This window comes from Ruditapes philippinarum, unplaced genomic scaffold, assembly GCF_026571515.1.
Source record: "Ruditapes philippinarum isolate M1 unplaced genomic scaffold, ASM2657151v2 ctg4242_1_1_1_1, whole genome shotgun sequence".
Taxonomy (NCBI): domain Eukaryota; kingdom Metazoa; phylum Mollusca; class Bivalvia; order Venerida; family Veneridae; genus Ruditapes; species Ruditapes philippinarum.
In genome coordinates this window covers 53,251-74,392 of record NW_026857949.1, presented here as the reverse complement: position 1 = coordinate 74,392, position 21,142 = coordinate 53,251, and the positions used below count along the sequence as shown (strand labels likewise).

The 21,142-nt window shown below is 32.2% G+C and overlaps 2 protein-coding genes across 4 annotated transcripts; both read right to left on the bottom strand.

Annotated features, from left to right (window-relative positions):
- Positions 1–456: 456 nt before the first annotated feature.
- LOC132751583 (heat shock 70 kDa protein 12A-like) lies at positions 457–20,361 on the bottom strand. 3 transcript variants are annotated; one of them, XM_060741765.1, is made up of 7 exons: positions 20,231–20,361; positions 8,744–8,887; positions 6,283–6,537; positions 5,415–5,633; positions 3,740–3,884; positions 2,032–3,106; positions 457–1,086 (listed from the first exon to the last, which is right to left on the bottom strand). In XM_060741765.1, exons 1-6 carry the CDS (start codon positions 20,237–20,239, stop codon positions 2,037–2,039), a joined length of 1,842 nt encoding a protein of 613 aa, XP_060597748.1. In that variant the 5' UTR covers positions 20,240–20,361; the 3' UTR covers positions 457–1,086; positions 2,032–2,036. The 3 variants fall into 3 exon arrangements, with proteins under 3 accessions (XP_060597748.1, XP_060597747.1, XP_060597749.1); XM_060741764.1 differs by having other exon boundaries at positions 457–3,106; XM_060741766.1 differs by lacking the exon at positions 20,231–20,361 and adding an exon at positions 9,275–9,474 and having other exon boundaries at positions 457–3,106.
- LOC132751582 (heat shock 70 kDa protein 12B-like) lies at positions 12,375–17,223 on the bottom strand. Its single transcript, XM_060741763.1, has 3 exons — positions 16,969–17,223; positions 16,182–16,326; positions 12,375–14,689 (listed from the first exon to the last, which is right to left on the bottom strand). The coding sequence occupies exons 1-3, from the start codon at positions 17,206–17,208 to the stop codon at positions 13,620–13,622; spliced, it is 1,455 nt and encodes a 484-aa protein (XP_060597746.1). The 5' UTR covers positions 17,209–17,223; the 3' UTR covers positions 12,375–13,619.
- Positions 20,362–21,142: the final 781 nt, after the last annotated feature.

Below are 21,142 nucleotides of genomic sequence, written 5' to 3'. Positions count from 1 at the left end.
TGTTCGTTAGTCTGGTCTTTCCAATATCTTTTGTCTTCTTTTGATATATATTTAATATACACATAATATTTTTTCTGGTTAGCTTAAAATAGTTAATTTCTAGACATTTGCTAAATTTGCTTTAAGTGCCAGTCTAAATAAAAAAAACTTATTTTTGTCTGTTTTCTTTTGCTTAGTACTCATCTGAAAATTGTCTTATTAAGTTGCATTCCTAATTTCTTTCTCCTTTTTTTTTCATTGTTTATGTTTAAACTAAATCTTGCAATATTCTTACTTAATAATTTAAATGAAATAGCTATCCTGCCATATATGTTTGTGTAAATATCATTTGTTATCTAGGGAGAGGAACTATATAAGTTTTCTTTCGTTCTAATCCCTTTCAATTTATGTAACAATTATTCACATATAAAATGTAATATATGTAAAATATTGAAATAAATATGTTTAAACTAACACGAGATAATTAAATACAATAATAAATCATTTTTTAAAGAAAAAACAACAACCAGTAGTTATTTCAAATGAATACAATGATAAATACTTTGAGAGCAATAACGAATATAAGATAAGCTAAACATGAGGTAACTAAGTATGAATGTCATAATAATATTATATATGATGACATGACTTTATCAGTACAACAACCCTCAATCACTATATTAAATATACTCAATCAAATCCTTTTTATTGTAATGTCAAATGTGAACCACCTAATAAAATAAAAAAAGTTACACAAAAGAAAATTATTCTTTTTACAGCAATGATAAAAGCTCTAAAATATGCTATGCAAAAGTTAGAATATGTGTTTTGTATGAACATTTGCTATTTAATTAATAAAAAACTACATGTAAAAATATTTTAAATTACGGTACAGGAAGTTGGTTTTTATGTAATTGTGTCTTCCTGGTTGAATTTTAAGACGATTATTTGTTTTCATTTTCAAATGCTATTGCCCGCTGGTATTCTTTCACATTATTCTTATCCTCCACTTGAAAGAAGACATTTATCTTATATATCGACATCCTTTTCTTGTCTTGATTAAAAATGGCGCAAAATGGATATCTTTTTTTAAGGAAACCGTGTGTACTGAGAAGAAAAAAATATATCATATATGGAATTATTGTATTGCAAATTAAAGAAATATATTTAAATAGAAATGTATGTAATTAATAAATTTCATTCAATTTGTAAGCATGTGAATACAAGTCTCCTTTACCATATGGTGTGAAATTTTATAATAAAACATTGAAGTAAAAACAGGTTGATCTTGCAAACGAAAATCAAGTTCTTTAACTTATATCTTTTGACATATCATGATATGTAAAATATAATGGTATGCACTTATTTATTACAACCTTCTTGTCATTTTGACTGTACTTACATTTACATTTAATATTATTCTGAATACAAAGTTGGACTAAGACTCAACCAAATTCCTCTCTGTGGTTTATTTGAACATTTCTTCAATAACTTATAGTATATCGTACAGTCAGTACATTGATTTCTGTTGGTAAAGTGCATGCCTGATAAATTTAGCTTTATTTATCACCTCAGCTTTATCAGACATCTCGTCAATACATATTGAAATAAATTGTAAAGAATGACATGTTTTACCTCTTACTAGTTAAAAATATCAAACTGATAAACTTGAATCAAATACATTTTAAGGATTTTAAAGTCTTACATGTACAGACTAAATCGAACAGAGTCTGCAATTCTTATGTAATTTTGTTGTGAGTAATGCTTTCCAGATTTTTTTACATTTGACTAAAAACAGTTGGGTTTATTTCTTAAGGACATTACCCTTGGCATATTACTGAGCGTGGCATTAACTCGAGAGGTTTTTGTTTCATTTGAAATTTAAAGAAAGAAACGCATACTAAAATTGCAAACATGGTAAATGGAATACCAAACAAGTGTTTAATATTATAAAATTTATCAGGCTTGGACACGGCTTCTTTTTTCTAAGCCTTGTCTGATAAATTTTGTAATATCAGACACTGTTTTCTCTATTAACGTATTAACGCTCACCAGATTTACATATAACAGAATTGAATGTCTGCGTTAAACTCCTTCCCTGTTGTCTTGTCTTTTGCGATTACAGACAACTCCGTACCTCCATAAATCACGCTTACTTCGCACTCCCTTTTTGTTCCACCTGTTGTATCAGGAATATCAACCGTGATATCGCCAATGTGTTTACAACCATCTTCAGTTGTGTATTTTGGATTTAATGATGTAGCAGTGTAAATAGGAAAGCGCATTTGTGTTTGATTTTCATAAAGAGGAGTGTAGTTTTTGACTGACTGTTTATCGCCTAGAATCACCGACTTGCCTTTACGTACGTGCAGACTGAAAATATCTTTACACCAGTCTTCTCCTGTATCTTTGTGTTTCCATTTCTTTGACGCATCATGCACCTTTTCATCAAACAACACATTTGTCTCTATTCCAAAAGTTGCCCTACTTATTCTGCTCCTAAATATAAAGGGGTCGTGACCAAACAAGACTGCTCCTGTCAAAACGGCCTTAAAGGGAGATGATGGTATTACAACCTTTGTTTCCGGAAAATCATTAACAATCATGTGCCGGATGTTTTCAATTACAATGGGTGATTCCGCAAAACCCCCAACAAGGACGACGGTTTTAAGCCCCTTTGCCCCAGTATTGTTAAGCACTTTCCTTATTGTCCCATAGACAGCTTGGCACGTTTCTTTGAAAAGAATGTCACGTATATATCTTGAATTAAACATTAACTCTCGGCTTTCGAACGCAAGGTATGTATTGTCCTTGAGACGGATTGTTTTATCTTCTAATTTATCTCGGACTGGCGCTGGGATTTCTATATCAATCATGTCTGCTTCTTCATCTTCGGAACCGATTGTTACCTTTTTCCTTTCGAAATCTGCATCCATTTTCAACATTTCGACAGGGGTTGCCTTACTAAAAGTTTCTTTCCAACCTTGTCCTTCAAAGCTGTCATGGCAAACTTGCATGAATGCTTCATTTATTTTCTGCCCACCAACAAGGTCACCAAGTGGAGGGCATATTTCTTTAAGTTGACCTGTTGTATCTACTTCAACTGTACATAAGTCAGCTGTCCCGCCTAAAATATTTTAGTAAGAAATATCATCTATATCTGTGAAATAAATTGCAAAATTGAAGGGACTTCGCTCAGAATTTTTACTTAACGGGATACAAAATCTTTTTAATACCATATAACTTGTGCGCAAAATTTCAGATAAATTGCACATTAAGTCTTTAAGAATATTTATTTTCATAGTGCAAAATGTCATAAAAGCAAACGTTTTTTAAAAACGTTTTTAACTAAACTCGGGCTAAGAATCTCACTTTATATTAATTTTATGTGTATATTTCTTTATCAGAACTCCTTTACATTCTGGAAAGAGAGATATCTCGGTAAAACAGTTTTCAGTCTCTTACATTGACGGTATTGGAATCCATGATCCTGACAAACCAGCAAAGTATAGCAAAATATGTTGAAAAAGAATACCAAGGCAGAGCGACGTTCACACAATGCAGTCCTGGCATAATCCAGACACAAGAATCACCAGATGGTATTGGGGGATAAACAAGAACTTAAAATGATATATCAGAGTTCAATATAAGATTGAATAGATCGTGAATATCTTAAAAACCTATACTTTAAGTCGTTTTGTCAAAGTCGGATGTGTAATGCGTATTTACAACATGAATTGATTAAATACATTGTATATACCTCCTAGGTCGGCTACTAGAAACTTCTTTCCTTTTAAACCAATGTCATTCATTTCTTTTCTTTGTCCCTCAGGGAGGTGTAAACAATATATAGCTGCAGCCTCGGGCTCTAAGGCTAACAATACATTTCTTTTTCCAATACCAGCCTGAAATATTAAATTAGAATACTTCCTTGATGTCGAAATCAACATTAAGATAGTTATAAACCCCGCATATGCTAAAAATGCGTATTGAAAATGTAATCATACAACCTATATGGTGACATAAAAAAAGGTGTATGGCCCCAGATAAAAGATTGAGTGTGTACTTAACGAAATAACAGTTGATGGGACAAAAAAATAGGGAAATCGATATTTTGAATTACAGACAACTTTCGGAAACATATAACAATAAGTCATCATGTGAGTGCCCAGAAACACCAAAGACCGTTCACGCCAAGACTTACTCTTCGACTTTTCAAATTGTCTACTGAAATCGTTTTGGTAATTATAGTACAGATATGTTACTTTATTCAGATATTGAATTATTTATTTGTTAACTATGAAATAGCAAATAGTTATTAGAGTCTCCACTTATTATAAATATTGGCGCCACACCCTCACAAATATTAGGCGATTTATGTATGAAGGCTAGTTCAAGATACTGATGTTTTCCATACAAATATGAATGTGAATGAATATGAATATAACCAAGAAGCATGTGATGTAATGTTATAGTTATAGTATAGCGACGAGACTGTTATGTGGAAATATCATGGCCTTGGGCGTCATCGAAGGGTTTTCTCTACAGAAAATGATCGAAGCCGTAAGGCCGAGAACATTTTCTATAGGAAAAATCCGAGAAGCCGCCCCAGGCCATGATATAGCCACATCGAAGTCGAGTTCGATATACTATAACTGTTTTATCGAATGATAAACATAAATAAAAATTTTGATCTTACATAAAATTCAAATATATATTTTGCTTCCCTTAATAGATTTTATTCCCACAAGGAACATCGGTTACTTTTTTTGGTACATGCAAATGATCGATTTTTTTCTTACTGTAAACCCCATAACGTAAGAGCCAATCAGAAGTAAAGCGGTTGGATGGCCACAGACAAAAACAGTATTACGGTAACCGCCTTTCAATCAGCATGTTTTATGGTATGCCAAAAAACGGATTTTAATTTTTTTTCAATGAAAACGATTATTGTTTTTTTTCGGGGACTTGACATTGAAAATATTGCGAGTATATCTACTCATGAACATGTTTATACAGGCAGTACCTCCTCGCACCAAATTTCATTCAGGAAAAGGATTAAAAGGTTTATAAACAAGTTCGTTCAAGCCTCAAACAAAACTTTTTCTAAACTGACAACCATATCCTCAATATCCCATTATATTTCCCCAATATGAATATATTCGTTGTTTTTCGAGCCTAAATTTTAGTACCGTTCAGTGGCCCTTGTGTATTTGTCACGCTTATACATAACCAAATGTACTTAGATAACTGTGATTTATTTGAAATAACGCACACTTTTATCTAAAGAAGTATGCTTTATCTGAGATATAGCACTGTGCGATATTACCAGTAAAGCATGATACTTGCGTATAACAGCTGAGGAACATCAAAGACAAATCGCCGCAACATGTGATAATTTGTACTTGTGCATCCTACAAATAAATGTTTCATACTTCTATAGCTGCATCTCTCATGAATTTCTTTGCGTCATCCTTCCATATTGCAGGAACGGTAACGACAAAAAGAGTTTTGTTTATGTCATCTGTTATTCCTTGAGTCTGTATTTTCTTCAAACAATGATCCTTTAATGCTTTGATGAACAATGACATTACATCGAACAAAGGCAGTCGTTGACCAATCTCATCTTCTACCAGTAATTCTTTGTGAAATCCCTTCAAAGAATGTGTATATGCATACGATAATACAATAAGTAACACAACATATAATGTATGTAAAATCATGCTGCTATTTAGTTAAACATTCTGAAGTATGTTCAAAGACTATTCATGAAACTAGACTTTTCAACTCCTCGTGTTATTGAATGAAAAAGAAGAGATTTTAATAAAGTAATGACCAGAACATATTGGTTTTATCTTATTCCGAGCTAGTTTTTAAAACTGAAATAAATTATTATATAAGTTACAGACAACTAATTTAAAGTCCACAAAATATACTTGGAAAACTTTAGAATGTTTTATTTACTTCTTATATCATATCTAAATAAATATATGAATGCTACAAAAAAATTAAAAAATAAAACAACGATTATTAAAAAATGAGCTCCAGATTACATAGGTAAATATCATTCTATAAATTACGACATTGAGAAAATACCCAGATACTTAGCACATTAAAATTCAAAACAAACTCAGCGTTATGTTTATTCTATGAAAAACAAAATAAGATAAACATTCACTGGCCCAATTATTGAAAACTGTTTTATAGGATACCTGTATAAAGTATTGTAACAAAAACGTATAAATTGTTCAAACAAAAAAGCAATAAGACATATGGTTGTACAATATTTAAAAAGTTAACTACCTCATTATAAAGCAGTAGTTTGAACCTTTTGAAGAAGTAATATTGACCAGCAAGTTCACCGGGGTCTTGTTTCTGCTTTGCTATTCCACTGTAAACTTTTTCAGCTTCATGTCCAATCTTGACCTTCATACCAGTATCGTCTACATTCAGTTTTATACTTCTTAAAGACCGTGCAAGGTCCGGTTGTCTTTGATCTATTGCTCCTTCTTCGTTCTTCTGACATTCTAACACCAAACATGTAGTTGTTTTATGAAGCTACAATAAAATGATATGCAATGCATCTTCTAAAGTGAGTTAACAAAGATTGGCATCAAAAATAGTTTTACTTTTTCGTATTTAGATAGCATTTGTCAACTTATTTTTCACAATAATAAAAGTCGCTTTATTTTACAAACTTAGTCGTTTTAGAAGGTAATATTGACAAAAATCTGGTTATGTCCACCTTCAGTATGATACTTTCGAGCCATTCCTAAAAAGGCGGCGTAAGATCCTTAATTAAAACAAAGGATGACACCGAAATTGGAACACGATGGGTACAACTAAATGTAACACGGTTTTTTAGGGAAGTTCAAATGTTATGGATCCTGCGTTTTATAGGAAACTAATCAAAAACACATTTAAAACAATTTGCCAATCTTAGCACATATAAACATCGTTAATGTAAATATCGGAAACAATCATATAAAAAAGTAAGACAGACCACGGTGCAGGAAAGCGTCAAGGATGTGGTGATTTACGAAACTACTACTTTACCAAGGAAGAAAATGTTCAAGTTAGAATTAACAAGGCTTGAATTAAAAAAAAAAACAGGTATGACTTGACTTCAAAGTTATCTGATATATAAGTGACTAAATGTATAAGTTTTATTATACATGAACGTATAAATATCTTTTAAGGCTGTTGTTGACACATTTTAGTGTTCTTAGGAGTGAACTATAAATTCGAAATTTAACAATATAACTATTTTACAGAAAAATCAATTAAATCAGATAGAATTAGTATCTGTAAATAATCTTATCAACATGAAAGCTCATTATATAGATAGTAAGCTCATTAACATAATAACTAAGTGTTTAACTATTGGTAAAGATAGGCACCCATAGTAACGTACACTCAGACTAAAATTAATATATCACAACAATGCAAAGTTTCTTGGAGTGTGTGTTTCCCTTTTAGGCACAGGTGACAGTGTGCTGAGACAGGCATTATGAAAATATTGAAAGATCACAATGTTAATATAAATTAAACAAATCAGAAAGTTTTACTTTTATGACTGTTGCTAATTAGTTTATCAAATTACAAATTATATAACAAGCAAACTGTATATTTCTTTTTAACCAATCATTAATTAGTTCGGCAATCTATCAACGAGACTAGTTCAAATTTTATTGAATAAAACAATTTTAACGTCAATGGTAATTTTCTTTCCATCTGATTTAACAACCACCACCGTTGTAACAGAATTTTGAACATGAACCATCATGATACAGTTGTTTTTGTTTCGTCTGTATGATAGAAGAGGCTTCACTTGTAGAGGTTGCTGTTGCTTTCTTCTTAGGTTAAAGTCAAAATTCATTTCATTATTTTCATAAAAAAATAATTCGACAGGAAGTCCCAAAAATCTAAATGTTTTCAATTAAATCAAATGACTCTTTACTGTCCATACCATCCATTTTCTAAGCGCATCAAATCCACACTCATTTGCCAGCACAACTGAAAAATTCCCCAAACCTTGCGTCATATGCGGGTTTCAACTCAACACTTTCACTTTAAAAGAACGCCGACGTAAAACTACCTTTTTATAAACTTAAATAAAAAATAAGTGCGGGTGTGAAAGGGCGGAGCTATCGGCAACAGTACAGAGAGGCTTTGATTTTTGTTGCAAAATAATGTTGATCATTAAACATGTTAATTAATGTTTAAAAATACGCATTAACAAAAATAATTGGTCGCGTGCCTATGCCTATTATTACCACAAACCTATGCATAAACATAATTGATATTTCAATAACACAGGTAAAACATGTATCGGACTTTAGGTTAACGTCATCAACTAATAATTACGTTATTAACTAAACAATATTTAGATTATTTTGTCCAACGACATTCCAATTACTTTAAACTGCCTGGTTAAATGCAGAATTGGTATCGGTAAGAAAAAGCATGAACATATCATATTGGTCCTACCTAAATTTATTCTTATGATCAACATCAGAGTCAATATTCACAACTCATTAAAACTATAGAAACATTTCTTGCCAATAGTTTCTACAATATAAATACTATATTAACTGTCAATTACATGTCGTAATAATATCAAATAGGATAGTACAATGTACATCATTTTGGTTTACAACGTTAAAGAAATAAATGAAAAACGTGACAACCTCTGCCCTTTAAAGCAACTTGCAAAGTACACAATTAAGCCCCACCTCCATTCTAGTTTCAATGTATATCAAACCTGAAGTGCTCCGCCTCCCCAATTTGTGTTGAAATGAATTTCATTTCTGTTGGTCTCGAACTCGTCTCTAGACTGCCAGGCATATCCCGAGTAGGTACTTCCAATATCCAGAGCAATAACCAATTTAGGGTCTTTAATGATGCTCTAAGATTGAAAATAAATCATCGTAACATATTTGATTACAAATTTATTTCCCTCTTTCAACAGAAGACTTATATTTTAAGCGACGATTGTATGCAAAGTTTACAGTGATAGTATCGTGTATAAAAATCCTTCAGTTGTATCAAAATGTAGGTCATATATTTGGAACTATGCTTTAAAATAATTAATGAATGGAGGATTGTTATGATTACATGGATCAACCCCCTCTTTACTTTTCCACTATTTATTACTTATTATAGTGTTGTTACATATATAATCTTTGGTTAACAATATGTACCATATTATGCCATCAGATCATTAAAGAAATAATCATAGAAGAAAAGCTTTTAAAAATATTGAAATGTTGGTTTACAAATAAGGTTAACTCACCAATTCCATTATGATAAGCACACCAGAGTAATCTCATTTAAGAAACACAAGTGAGAAAAGGAGAAGACATGAAGTTAACCCGACTTAAACGAAAACGATTGTGTAACATTTATAAAAAGAACATTTCACCAATTTACAAGGTTATATTTAGAATAAGTTGTAAAATATGAAACATTGGATCAATATAATATCAAGTTTCACATGTAATATTTAAAGGCTATACCGTAATCAAATATTTCTTTAAATTTATCAACAGTAACATTAACATATTTATGGTCGTTTCTTGAAAGAGTTGTAATATAAGATTTCTATTGTATTTAACACACATGAATACGTTAACAAAATACAATGTTACAAAAATATTACAGAAGTGTTTTATCCGTTTAGCAATGATATCGTGCATGCGCCATTCACCTTTTTGACTACCATATTTATTTCATACAAACAATTCCGAAGCATTTTTTAAAATTCAAACAATATTTTTTGCAGCAGATATATGGCTTTTAAAATCATATTCGTTAAATATTATCCCAATTGATTTAATTTGAGAATGGCCGGAATGTGACACATTATTATTATCATTTATTAATATTTCTTTTTAGAAAATGACTTTTAAAAGGAAACAAATATGTTATAATGCAGTTTGTTTCGACTTATCGCCCTATGTATTTTTTAAAATTATTTTGGCTGGAGAAACAGTCATATAGGAGAACCGAATTAGAATTTCATGTATTCATTCTCTTAGAAAACGAATAACTATGTATTATGGGAAATTTAACTTTGCCCAACATGCATTAATTATCAAATATTGCAGACTCGGTTTTCAGTGACTATGTTCATGTACGGCAGTGGTTGAAAATAATATGATAACATTAGGAAATATATTACACCCGAAAATGTTTACATGTTATACTTCCAACTTGTTTCATTGAAAGTGATGTACTATCTCTTTCTAGTAAGCTGATTGTGCGTGCGCGCGTGCGCGCGCGTGCGTGCGTGCGCGCGCGCGTGTGTGTGTGTGTATACATGAGTAAACATTGTGTGGAACTTTATAAAATGAATGGAATATATTGATAGTATCAATTACTACACTTATGTCAGACATATTGAAAGCACAGGAAATATATATTAAGAAGATTAAACAGTTTTTAAAAGGATAAAATGGAGCAATCAAGATCAAACTGTCGGAATTTCAAGAAAATATGATAAACAAGATCAACAAGGAAAGGCAGTTCAATGAACGCAACCCCCACCGACCCAATAACAAGAGCCAGTGGCAAGGAGCAAACCACAACATAAGAATAAATAATTAGTAACTGATAAGGAACTAAAAGAAAACAAGACAAATGCCTAATAAAATGTCGTGCTCAACGACCTTCAACGATTGAAAATATAATAGCCCTGATTGAATATAAGGATGACATTTTACACCCACAACCTTGTCTATACTGTGATGCTTTCTCAAGCACCAGAAAAGTTGCTGCCCACGGGAAATAATGATTTAACCATCAGTATCTTACTTTTATCACTAATATCGCTAGTTTTTACAACAGTCAATTTGAACACGTAGTGTTAGTTTTATTTAATAGTTTGTACATATATTATTCGGAATAAATGTTATAATGTCGGCTAGTTAATTAGGAAGTTATTGTTAGATATACTATATAATTGTATATCCTTTATTTTTCACTTGTTTGCGTATATATTACTTCATGGTCTCTGTATTTATTTAGAATGAACGCAATCAGGAGCTAAGTGTTCTTTTATGTGATAAGCACTTTTAGGTTTCTTGTAACAATTCAGCAGAGATGAAGAAAAATCTATGGCTCATTCAGAAAACTTGGGTTTATAAAAGAACCCTACGTTACAAAACAAGAGGGCCATGATGGCCCTGAAGTCGCTCACCTGTATATAGGCCCCCGGAGCGGGGCCAGTTTAAACCCCAGGGCTTTTATTTGAACAAACTTGGTAGACACCCATTAGAAGATGTTTCATGCTAAACATCTAAGGTCTAGCTCGTTGGGTTTTTTAAAAGAAGATTTTTTCAAGTTTTTTCTTTACACATATAGTCAAAAACAATGACACACCTGTGGCAGGGCCAGTTTTGACCCCAGGGCTTTTATTTGAACAATCTTTGTAGACACTTACTATAAATTGTCTCATGCTTAATATCTAAACTCTAGCTATTCGGGTTTTTTTCAAAGATTTTTAAGTTTTTGCTATACAATTCAATATCCCCCGGGGCCGGCCAATTTTGACCCCAGGGCTTTTATTTGAACAAACTTTGTAGACACTCACTAGAAGATGCTGCGTGCGTTATATCTAAACTCTAGCTATTTGAGTTTTTTCAAAGAAGATTTTTTAAGTTTTTGTTATACATATATAAGGAAAATGAATGACCCCCTGGGGCGGGGCCAATTTTGATCTCAGGGCTTTTATTTGAAAAAACTTGGTAGACAATCACTAGAAGATGTTTCATGCTTAGTATCTAAACTCTAGCTATTTGGGTTTTTTTTTTCAAAAAAGATTTTTTAAGTTTTTGCTATACACATATAAGGAAAATCAATGACCCCCGGGGCGGGGCCAATTTTGACCCCAGGGCTCTTATTTGAACAAACTTTGTAGACATCCATTAGAACATGTTTCATGCTAAATATCTTAGCTCTAGCTCTTTGGGTTCTTTAAAAGAGGATTTTCTAAGTTTTTACTTTATGCATATAGGGAAAATCAATGACACCCTGGGGCGGGGCCAATTTTGACCCCAGGGCTTTTATTTGAACAAACTTGGTAGACACTCACTAGAAGATGTTTCTTGCCAAATATCTAAGCTCTCGCTGTTTGGGGTTTTTTAGAAGATGATATTTAAAGTTTTTTCTTTTGGTTGCCATGGCAACCAGAGTTCTGCATGGAATTAAATTCTTTGAACAATTTTCAAAGGTGACCACCAAAGGAACATTCCTGTGAAGTTTGGATGAAATTGGCTGAGTGGTTTATGAGGAGATGTCATTTAAAGTAAAAGTTTACGGACGGCGGACGGACGACGGATGAAAAGCGATCACAAAAGCTCACCCTGTCACTTTGTGACAGGTGAGCCAAAAACTGACAGAATTAGTTTATTTATCAATTTCTACACCCGTTTATAGGAAATTAAATAAATTTTGCTTTCCTTCAAGAATTTAATAAAATTCTAACAACAAATTTTAAAAACTACTACATACACTTGAGTAATAATAACATCAATCAATATTATAATAAATCATAAATACGATAAATATAACAACAGTCAGTAGTTAAATAAAATAAGTAACACATGATATGATTAACTACAATAATATTAAATCATTTCTTTGATAGCAGTTACGAATATACGCTTAACTAAACATGAGGTAACTAAGCAAGAATGCCATATACATATATCAGATCACATGACTTTATCAGTGCAACAACCCTCAATCACTATATTAAATATACCCAATCACATCCTATTTTTTGTTATATCAAAAGTGTACCACCAAACAAAATAAATGAAAATACAAATAAAAATCATTCTATTTACAGCAATAATATATGCTATATAAAAGTTCGAATATATGTTATGTATGTACATTTACTAAATTAAATGAATAAAGCATGACTTATATTTAAAAAAAATACAACTATCAGTAAATAATTTTTTTTTAAATTCGGTACAGCAAGTTGTTTTAAATAATTGTGTCTTCCGGGTTGCACTATTTGAAACGATTATTTGTTTTCATTTTTCAAATGCATTTGTCCATCCGAATTGTTTCACATTATACTTAGCCCCAACTTACAAGAAGTGTAAACACATTTATCTTATATATGGACATCCTCAATTTGCCTTGAACAAAATGGCCATCTGAACGGAGAAGAAAAATTATATCATATACGACATTATTGTATTGTAAATGATAGAATAACATTAAAATCAAAATCTATGAAATATAAATATGAAATATCAATACATTACATTCAACTTGTAAGCATATGAATAGAGATATATTCTCCTTTTCCATATGTTTGAAATTTCGTAATACATTGAAGTAACAACAAGGTAACTTGCAGTTGAACATCTAGTTCTTAAACTTATATCCATTCTAATATTATCATATGTAAAATATATGTGTGTGTCCTTATTTACAAATAGAAAAGTTCACCTCTTGCCACTGTACTCATTTCGGCGTATCATTCACATAAAATTTATTTTGAATACAAACTATTTCTAAAACTCAACCAAATTCCTCTCTGCCGTGTATGTGAATTTTCAATATCTACAGTATACAATGCAGTTTATGCTCAGTTTATGCTCTGTTTACGCTCACCAGTTTTACATATTACAGAATTGAATGTCTGCGTTAAACTCCTTCTCCGTCGTTTTGTCTTTTGCGATTACAGACAATTCCGTACCTCCATAAATCATGCTTACTTCGCACTTCCTTTTTGTTCCGCCTGTTGTATCAGGAATATCAACCGTGATATTGCCAATGTGTTTACAACCATCTTCAGTTGTGTATTTTGGATTTAATGATGTAGCAGTGTAAATAGGAAAGCGCATTTGTGTTTGATTTTCATAAACAGGAGTGTAGATTTTAACTGGCTGTTTATCGCCTAAAATCACCGACTTGCCTTTACGAACATGCAGACTGAAAATATCTTTACACCAGTCTTCTCCTGTATCTTTGTGTTTCCATTTCTTTGACACATCGTGCACCTTTTCATCAAACAACACATTTGTCTCTATTCCAAAAGTTTCCCTACTTATTCTGCTTCTAAATATTAGGGGGTCGTGGCCAAACAAGACTGCCCCTTTTAGAACGGCCTTAAAGGGCGATGAGGGTATTACAACCTTGGTTTCCGGAAAGTCATTAACAATCATTTGCCGGATGTTTTCGATTACGATGGGTGATTCCGCAAAACCCCCAACAAGAACGACGGTTTTTAACCCCTTTGCTCCAGTATTGTTAAGCACTTTCCTTATAGTCCCATAGACAACTTTGCACGTTTCTTTGAACAGATTGTCACGGATACGTCTGGAATTAAACATTAACTCCCTGTCCTGGTACGATAGATAAGCGTTGTCCTTGAGTCGAATGGATTTATCTTCAAGTTTATCTAGAACTGGTGCTGGGATAGCTACATCAATCATTTCAGCGCTTTCATCTTCGGAACCGATTGTAACTTTTTTCTGTTCGAAATCTGCTTCCATTTTCAACATTTCAACGGGTGTTGCCTTGCTAAATGTTTCTTTCCAACCTTTTCCTTCAAAACTGTCATGGCAAACTTGCAGGAATGCTTCATTTATTTTCTGACCACCAACCGGGTCACCAAGTGGAGGGCATATTTCTTTCAGACAGCCAGTTTCGTCTACTTCTACTGCAGATAAGTCAGCTGTCCCGCCTAAAATATTTCAGATCGTAAAACATGTACATCTTTTACTGTTATTGTAACATCTAAAATTTTGGAAAGGGAGATACCTCGAGCGCAATGGAAACAAATTTCAATGAGCGAAAATTGCACATTCGGTTTAAATCAGTCTGTTTACGAGGGATAACACAAATTCCGTTCACCCTTTAATATGAACTTGAACTCTGTGAGTGGGATGTGTCGCCTTGTGAACAATATAGTTTAGGAGAAATGGCCAGGACAAAAATGAAATATGAAAATTAACAAAGAGCAATAACTCAAAAAATAAGAAATGCATAGAAGCAGTTTCTGTGCACTGCACTTTTTATCCATAAGATCTATCATCCTATGAAGTTTCAAGTCTATAGCTTTTATAATTTAGGAGAAATGGCCCGGACAAACATAAAGTATGAAAATTAACAAAGGGCAATAACTCAAAAAATAAGAAATGCAGAGTACCGGTTCTTGTGCACTGCACTTCTTCTTAATGAGATCTATCATTCTATGAAGTTTCATGTCCATAGCTTTTATACTTTAGAAGAAATGGCCCGGACAAACAAAGTATGAAAGTTAACAAAGGGCAATAACTCAAAAATTAAGAAATGCAGAGTACCGGTTCTTGTGCACTGCACTTCTTCTTAATGAGATCTATCATTCTATGAAGTTTAATGTCTATAGCTTTTATACTTTAGAAGAAATGGCCCGGACAAACATAAAGTATGAAAATTAACAAAGGGCAATAACTCAAAAAATAAGAAAATCAGAGTACCGGTTCTTGTGCACTGCACTTCTTCTTAATGAGATCTATCATCTTATGAAGTTTTAAGTCCATAGCTTTAATACTTTAGGAGAAATGGCCCGGACAAAAATATAGTATGAAAATTAACAAAGGGCAATAACTCAAAACATAAGAAGTGCAGAACACCGGTTCTTGTACATTGCACTTCTTATTAATGAGATCTGTCATCCTATGAAGTTTTAAGTCCATAGCTTTTATACATAAGGAGAAATGGCCCGGACAAAAATAAAGTATGAAAATTAACAAAGGGCAATAACTCAAAAATTAAGAAGTGCAGAGTACCGGTTCTTGTGCACTGCACTTCGGGTCATTATAAGAAGCATGCATACCAAGTTTGAAGTCAATCCGACTTATAATGACTGACTTATGCTCCGGACAAGCTAAAGGGGACGCCGACAACGACACCGCCGACAAAAGTAACCCCTATATGTCGCTTTTTCAAGGCGACACAAAAAAATATTGGAAAAAACTTCGACAATATCCAGGCATAAAATGGCCACCGAAAAGGCATCTAACAAGGCAATAATAAATTGTAATAATTATTCTACCTTGGAATATCAGCGTACATAATAAAATGTTACATGTCTGACAATCATACAAACACCGCTACTTTCAAAAGCAAACGTTTCGTCAAATTAAGTGAGCAAGATAAAAGCCTAGTTACAAAATGATTGATTACAGATATACCTCCCAAGTCTGCTACTAGGAATTTTTCTCCTTTCATACCAAGGTCATTCATTTCTTTTCTTTGTCCCTCAGGGAGATGTAAACAATATATTGCAGCAGCTTCTGGCTCTAAGGCTAACAATACATTTCTTTTACCTATACCAGCCTGAAATATAAAATAAGAATATTTCTATTATGTCGAAATTAACATGAATTATGGACATTGAGATAGTTATTAAACTGGGCAACTCCAAAGATGCTAAATGGCAAAATTGAAAATGTTGCACAATCGATTTGATTAAGACTTGTGATGGACGACAGCTGTATGTCTGCTATCATTCACGCATTCAACATGTAAATATAAAATGGTATTACTTAGAATAAGCCTCAGCACAAATGTCATCATAAAAATCTTTATTGTTATCTAAAAAGAGGTGTATGGCACCAAGTGAAAGAATGAAGGAGTGCTTAACGAAATAACAGTGGATGGGGAAATCGATCAATTGAATTACAGACAACTGTCGGGAAACATATAACATAAAGAATCATCATGTCATGTGAGTGCCAGCCAGAAATTTTTACGCCAAGATTCACACCTTGTTAATTGTCTACTGTAATCGTTTCGGTGATTATAGTTCAGGTATGTGTATTTTATTCAGTTATTGAATTATTTCATTGAAAAAGTAAAATAAGAAGTAAAAACGGTTATTTATAGTCTCCATCCTCAAAAACGTTAGTCGTTTATGTAATGAAGGCTATGTTTTCCATAGCCTTATGTGAATGCATCGAACAAATAAACATTTCACACCTCTATAGCTGCATCTCTCATGAATTTCTTTGCTTCATCTGTCCATATTGCAGGAACAGTAACGACAAAAAGAGTTTTGTTCATGTCAACTGCTATTCCTTGATTCTGTAGTTTCAGTTTCTTCAAACAATGATCCTTTAACGCTTTGATGAACAATGACATTATATCAAACAAAGGCAGTTGTTGGCCAATCTGATCTTCTACCAGTAATTCTTTGTGAAATCCCTTTAGATAGTGCATATATGCATACAGTTATACAATAAGTTTTTATTTTGTGAATTTATTCTGGTTTTTGTAAAATATCCTGAAGTAGGTTCAAGAACTAATGGCAAAATATTAGAATATGCATGAAAGTAAACTTTCATCTCGCGTTATTGGATGAAAAAGAATAGATTTTAATTATGTAATAGACAACACATATCGGTTTTATCTTATTCTGAGCTTGTATGTAAAAACGTAAATGAAGTATTAGTATAATTTTCAGACAAGTAATTTAAAAGTCTACAGTATATAAGGCCATCTTTAGAACGTTATCTTTTACTTCTTATATTTTATCTAAATAAATATAAGAATGCTAGAAACACACACACAAAAAAAAACGATTTTTAAAAATTAGCTCAAGATTGCATAGTAAAATATTATATTTCATTCTCAAGTTCCCCTATCATCGACATTGAGAAAATAGAACAGAGATAAACATGTTTTCTGCTTTATGTACAAGATCCCTGACCAAATAACTAATGTCTGTTTTTTAAGATACCAGTATTAATTATTGTTCTTTTTTGGAAAGTACAAATGCAGTTACAAAAACGAGTAAATTGTTAAAACAAAACAGTTATCAGACTAATAATTGTAACATGTTTACTACCTTTTTATAAAGCGTATTTTAAAACCTTTAAAGGGAAAAATTGACCAAAAATTTTCACCGGGTCTTGTTCGGGTTTTGCTTTTCCCATTTAAATTTTTCCCCCTTCTGCCCCCAATCTTTCCCTTCAACCAGAATCTTTTACGCCCAATTTTTATACTATCACAGCCCTGAAAGGGTCCCCCCTGTTTGGTCTATTTCCTTCTTCGTTTTTCCCTAAATTCTAAAAAGCATACATGTCGTTTTTTTTGGTGGCTAAAAAAAAAAAAATTTCAGCACATTTTCAAGTATGAAAATTTTTAGATAAAATTTGGGTTTTTTCGCTGCGAGAAGCAGTATCACTTTTTTGTTAAAAAAATAAAAAAGTCGTTAACATTCAAAATTTAAAATGGAATTTGATTGATCTTTTACACCAAGTATTGATCTTTTTATAGGGGATGCCCAAAACCTTCAATGTAAAAACTTCTACCCATTTTTGAAAGGAAATTTTTACAAAATTTTGTCTGTTTCTAAAGGGGAACATAATGGGAAACAAATGCAACGGAAAACAACCATAAAAAGGAGAACTAATATAAAATAGGGCTCTAACCCAAAAAAATGTTTGTATTTGAGACAAAAGAAGAACAGCTAAAAAAAACCAATTTGCAGTTTTTAAAACACAGAAAATGGAAATTTACATTGGTTTGTCTGAGACTATGTATATAATTATGTTATTATTGTTTTTATCCCAGTTAATAGAATAAATGTATCTTTTAAAAACAGTTAGACGCCGCACGCGGATCAGTTTATCACAAAATGAATATCGGCCCTAATCACTAGTTTTAACTTTGTGGAACGCTGCCAAAACTTTATCTTTTTATTGCGTATATTTATATAAACTTTATTGATCTTTCGATAGTAGTAGGCGTGTCACGGGTAGAACATGTATAGTAATGTCACGGGTTTTCCTTCAATATCATAAATAACCGTAGCGTTTATGTTTTGTAAAAAAAAACCCAAATAAGTTTTTTCAATTCAAATACTTCATGCTAAAGATCATATTTATTGTTAAATTTACAAGCACGGAATTGCCCACAGAATTGGTAAAATCATATGAATATTTTATGAAAAAAAATCACGTGAAGGCTTTCAAATAGAATTTTCTATATCAAACCTGAAATCCCGCCCGCCCATTTGTGTTGAAATGAATTTCATTTCTGTTGGTCTCGGAACCGCTCTAGACGCCAGGAGTATACTTCAATATCCCGAGCGTAGATAACGTTTCCAATATGCTCCCCCTCTGATGAGATTTGGTTCATTTCAACAAGTTTCTCATTTGGCAATCTTCTACTTCATCAATCACTACGCTCTGAAACCCATGGGACGGTACAAAATTATCCTTGGTATATGTACTTAAAAAAATTTCCAAATTTAGCCCATTTAAAATACGTTTTGGGCTTTTTAGTCATTTATGTCCCACCATTTAAGGAAGTTTTTAATATATTTTATTAAAAAAAGGTATATTTTAATAAGCCAAAAAAGGGATCCCAAAAAAGATGAAAATGCATCATGAAAAACAAAAAGCCCTAAAGATATTTATCCCCTTTGGGTAACGAAAAAGGTATTTTAAAAATTGGGCCCCTTTTAAACCCCGCACGTTGAGGACTTTGGGGTAGAATCATACAACCTTTAAAATTAAAAAAATATCGGGAATATACCCGTATCATTTAGGGTTATAAAATGAAAAGGGAAATAAAAAAATTAGTTCTTTTTACCCTTTTAAAAGGTTTGAAATTTATTTTTAATTTCTAAATAAAAGAAAGTTTTTTTTTGGTTTACCAGTGTTTTAACCCCTTTTTGTTATAAGTTTTTCGTTTTAGTATGATAGATATCCTGATAACATTCGAAGGGGCGACTTTTTGTAACGGTTTGGCAGTATGAAAAATGTCTTTAAAATGGGTCAAATCGTTCATACATCGAAATGAGACTAATATCGGGGGCCGATCCACCTACCAAGTTTCCCTAGGTAACTGATAAGTTATTACCATTTTCTCAACTTATCCGTATGACTTTTGAATGGGCAACAATTAGACTCAATATCTGCGGAGAAATCGTGGTAACGATCGAACCAGCGACCTCGGTATTACAAATCTGACACTCTCCCTATTGAGCTAAGCCGGGGTCAAGAAATGCTATTGCTTAATTTGTCAAATATTTATCTACTTTGATACGAAATATATTGTTCCTTAAAAGATTTTTAAAACATTAGGTTCTAGTTTCGATTTTAAACTTTTGATCAATATAAATGAAATTATAATAAAACGATATAACAATCATTGGGTTGACAAAATAAGTCAGTTTACTTATAAGAAAGTTATAATACTTAAAACTAAGTTAATTTAGAAAAAATAAACTTACCAATTCCATAATGATTACAACAAGTGCTAAAACGAAAATAGAAACTAAGTTCGCAAGCGAAGACGTAATAGATTGAAGATAACATCTTAAAATAGACCACGTAAAAACCCACAACACGTTTATATTTAAAATGGGTTGTGGAGTATCAAATATTTATTAAAATACAACGCATTGATTAACAAAGTGGAGATTTTAACCGTGAAAGGTATTAAATTTCGGTAAGTATTTTAAAGAGTTAATTTCTTATCTGACGTCATTAATAGATTATATTTTCGTTGTAGTGGAAACATTATTTCTCGATAATATTCTTTTTCTACATATCTCGACTTTATGACATATAGCAAATATTTTTTTTAATCGCACAGTGTATTATTATCCAATCAAGCAGAAAGTAAAAACAATTCAGGAATTGAGCAATTGTGCAATTTATTACGAAGGTTGTTCAAAAGTAATCGGACTCTACAGCTCTACTGTTCTGTTCACATTTTTCAATTTTCGTACAGAATTTTACAAGAGACAAATATCGGAAAATGTTCTAAATATATTATATTCGTATAAGTAAATAAATCAATAAAATATTTTTACAAGTTATGTGGAAATCACAAATGACATAGAACAGGAGACCCGGCACACGCTAACAATACAAAAAATAACGTTCATGGCGTCGCAAGATAGATTTTTCTGAAAGTATTATTCCGAATACCCCAAGTCTCTGAGGAGATGAAGCGAGAAAGAAAGCAATCGAATTCTCGCTCCACTCTCTTAAACAGCTCAGGAGTCTACGGTGTTCTGTTTTGACAATCGAGATGTTTTATTTTACTCTTACCATTGATGCACGATGGCACGATGGTGCAAACGAGATGGTGCGATGAAACAATGATGAAAACACGATGGTATGATGATGAAAACACG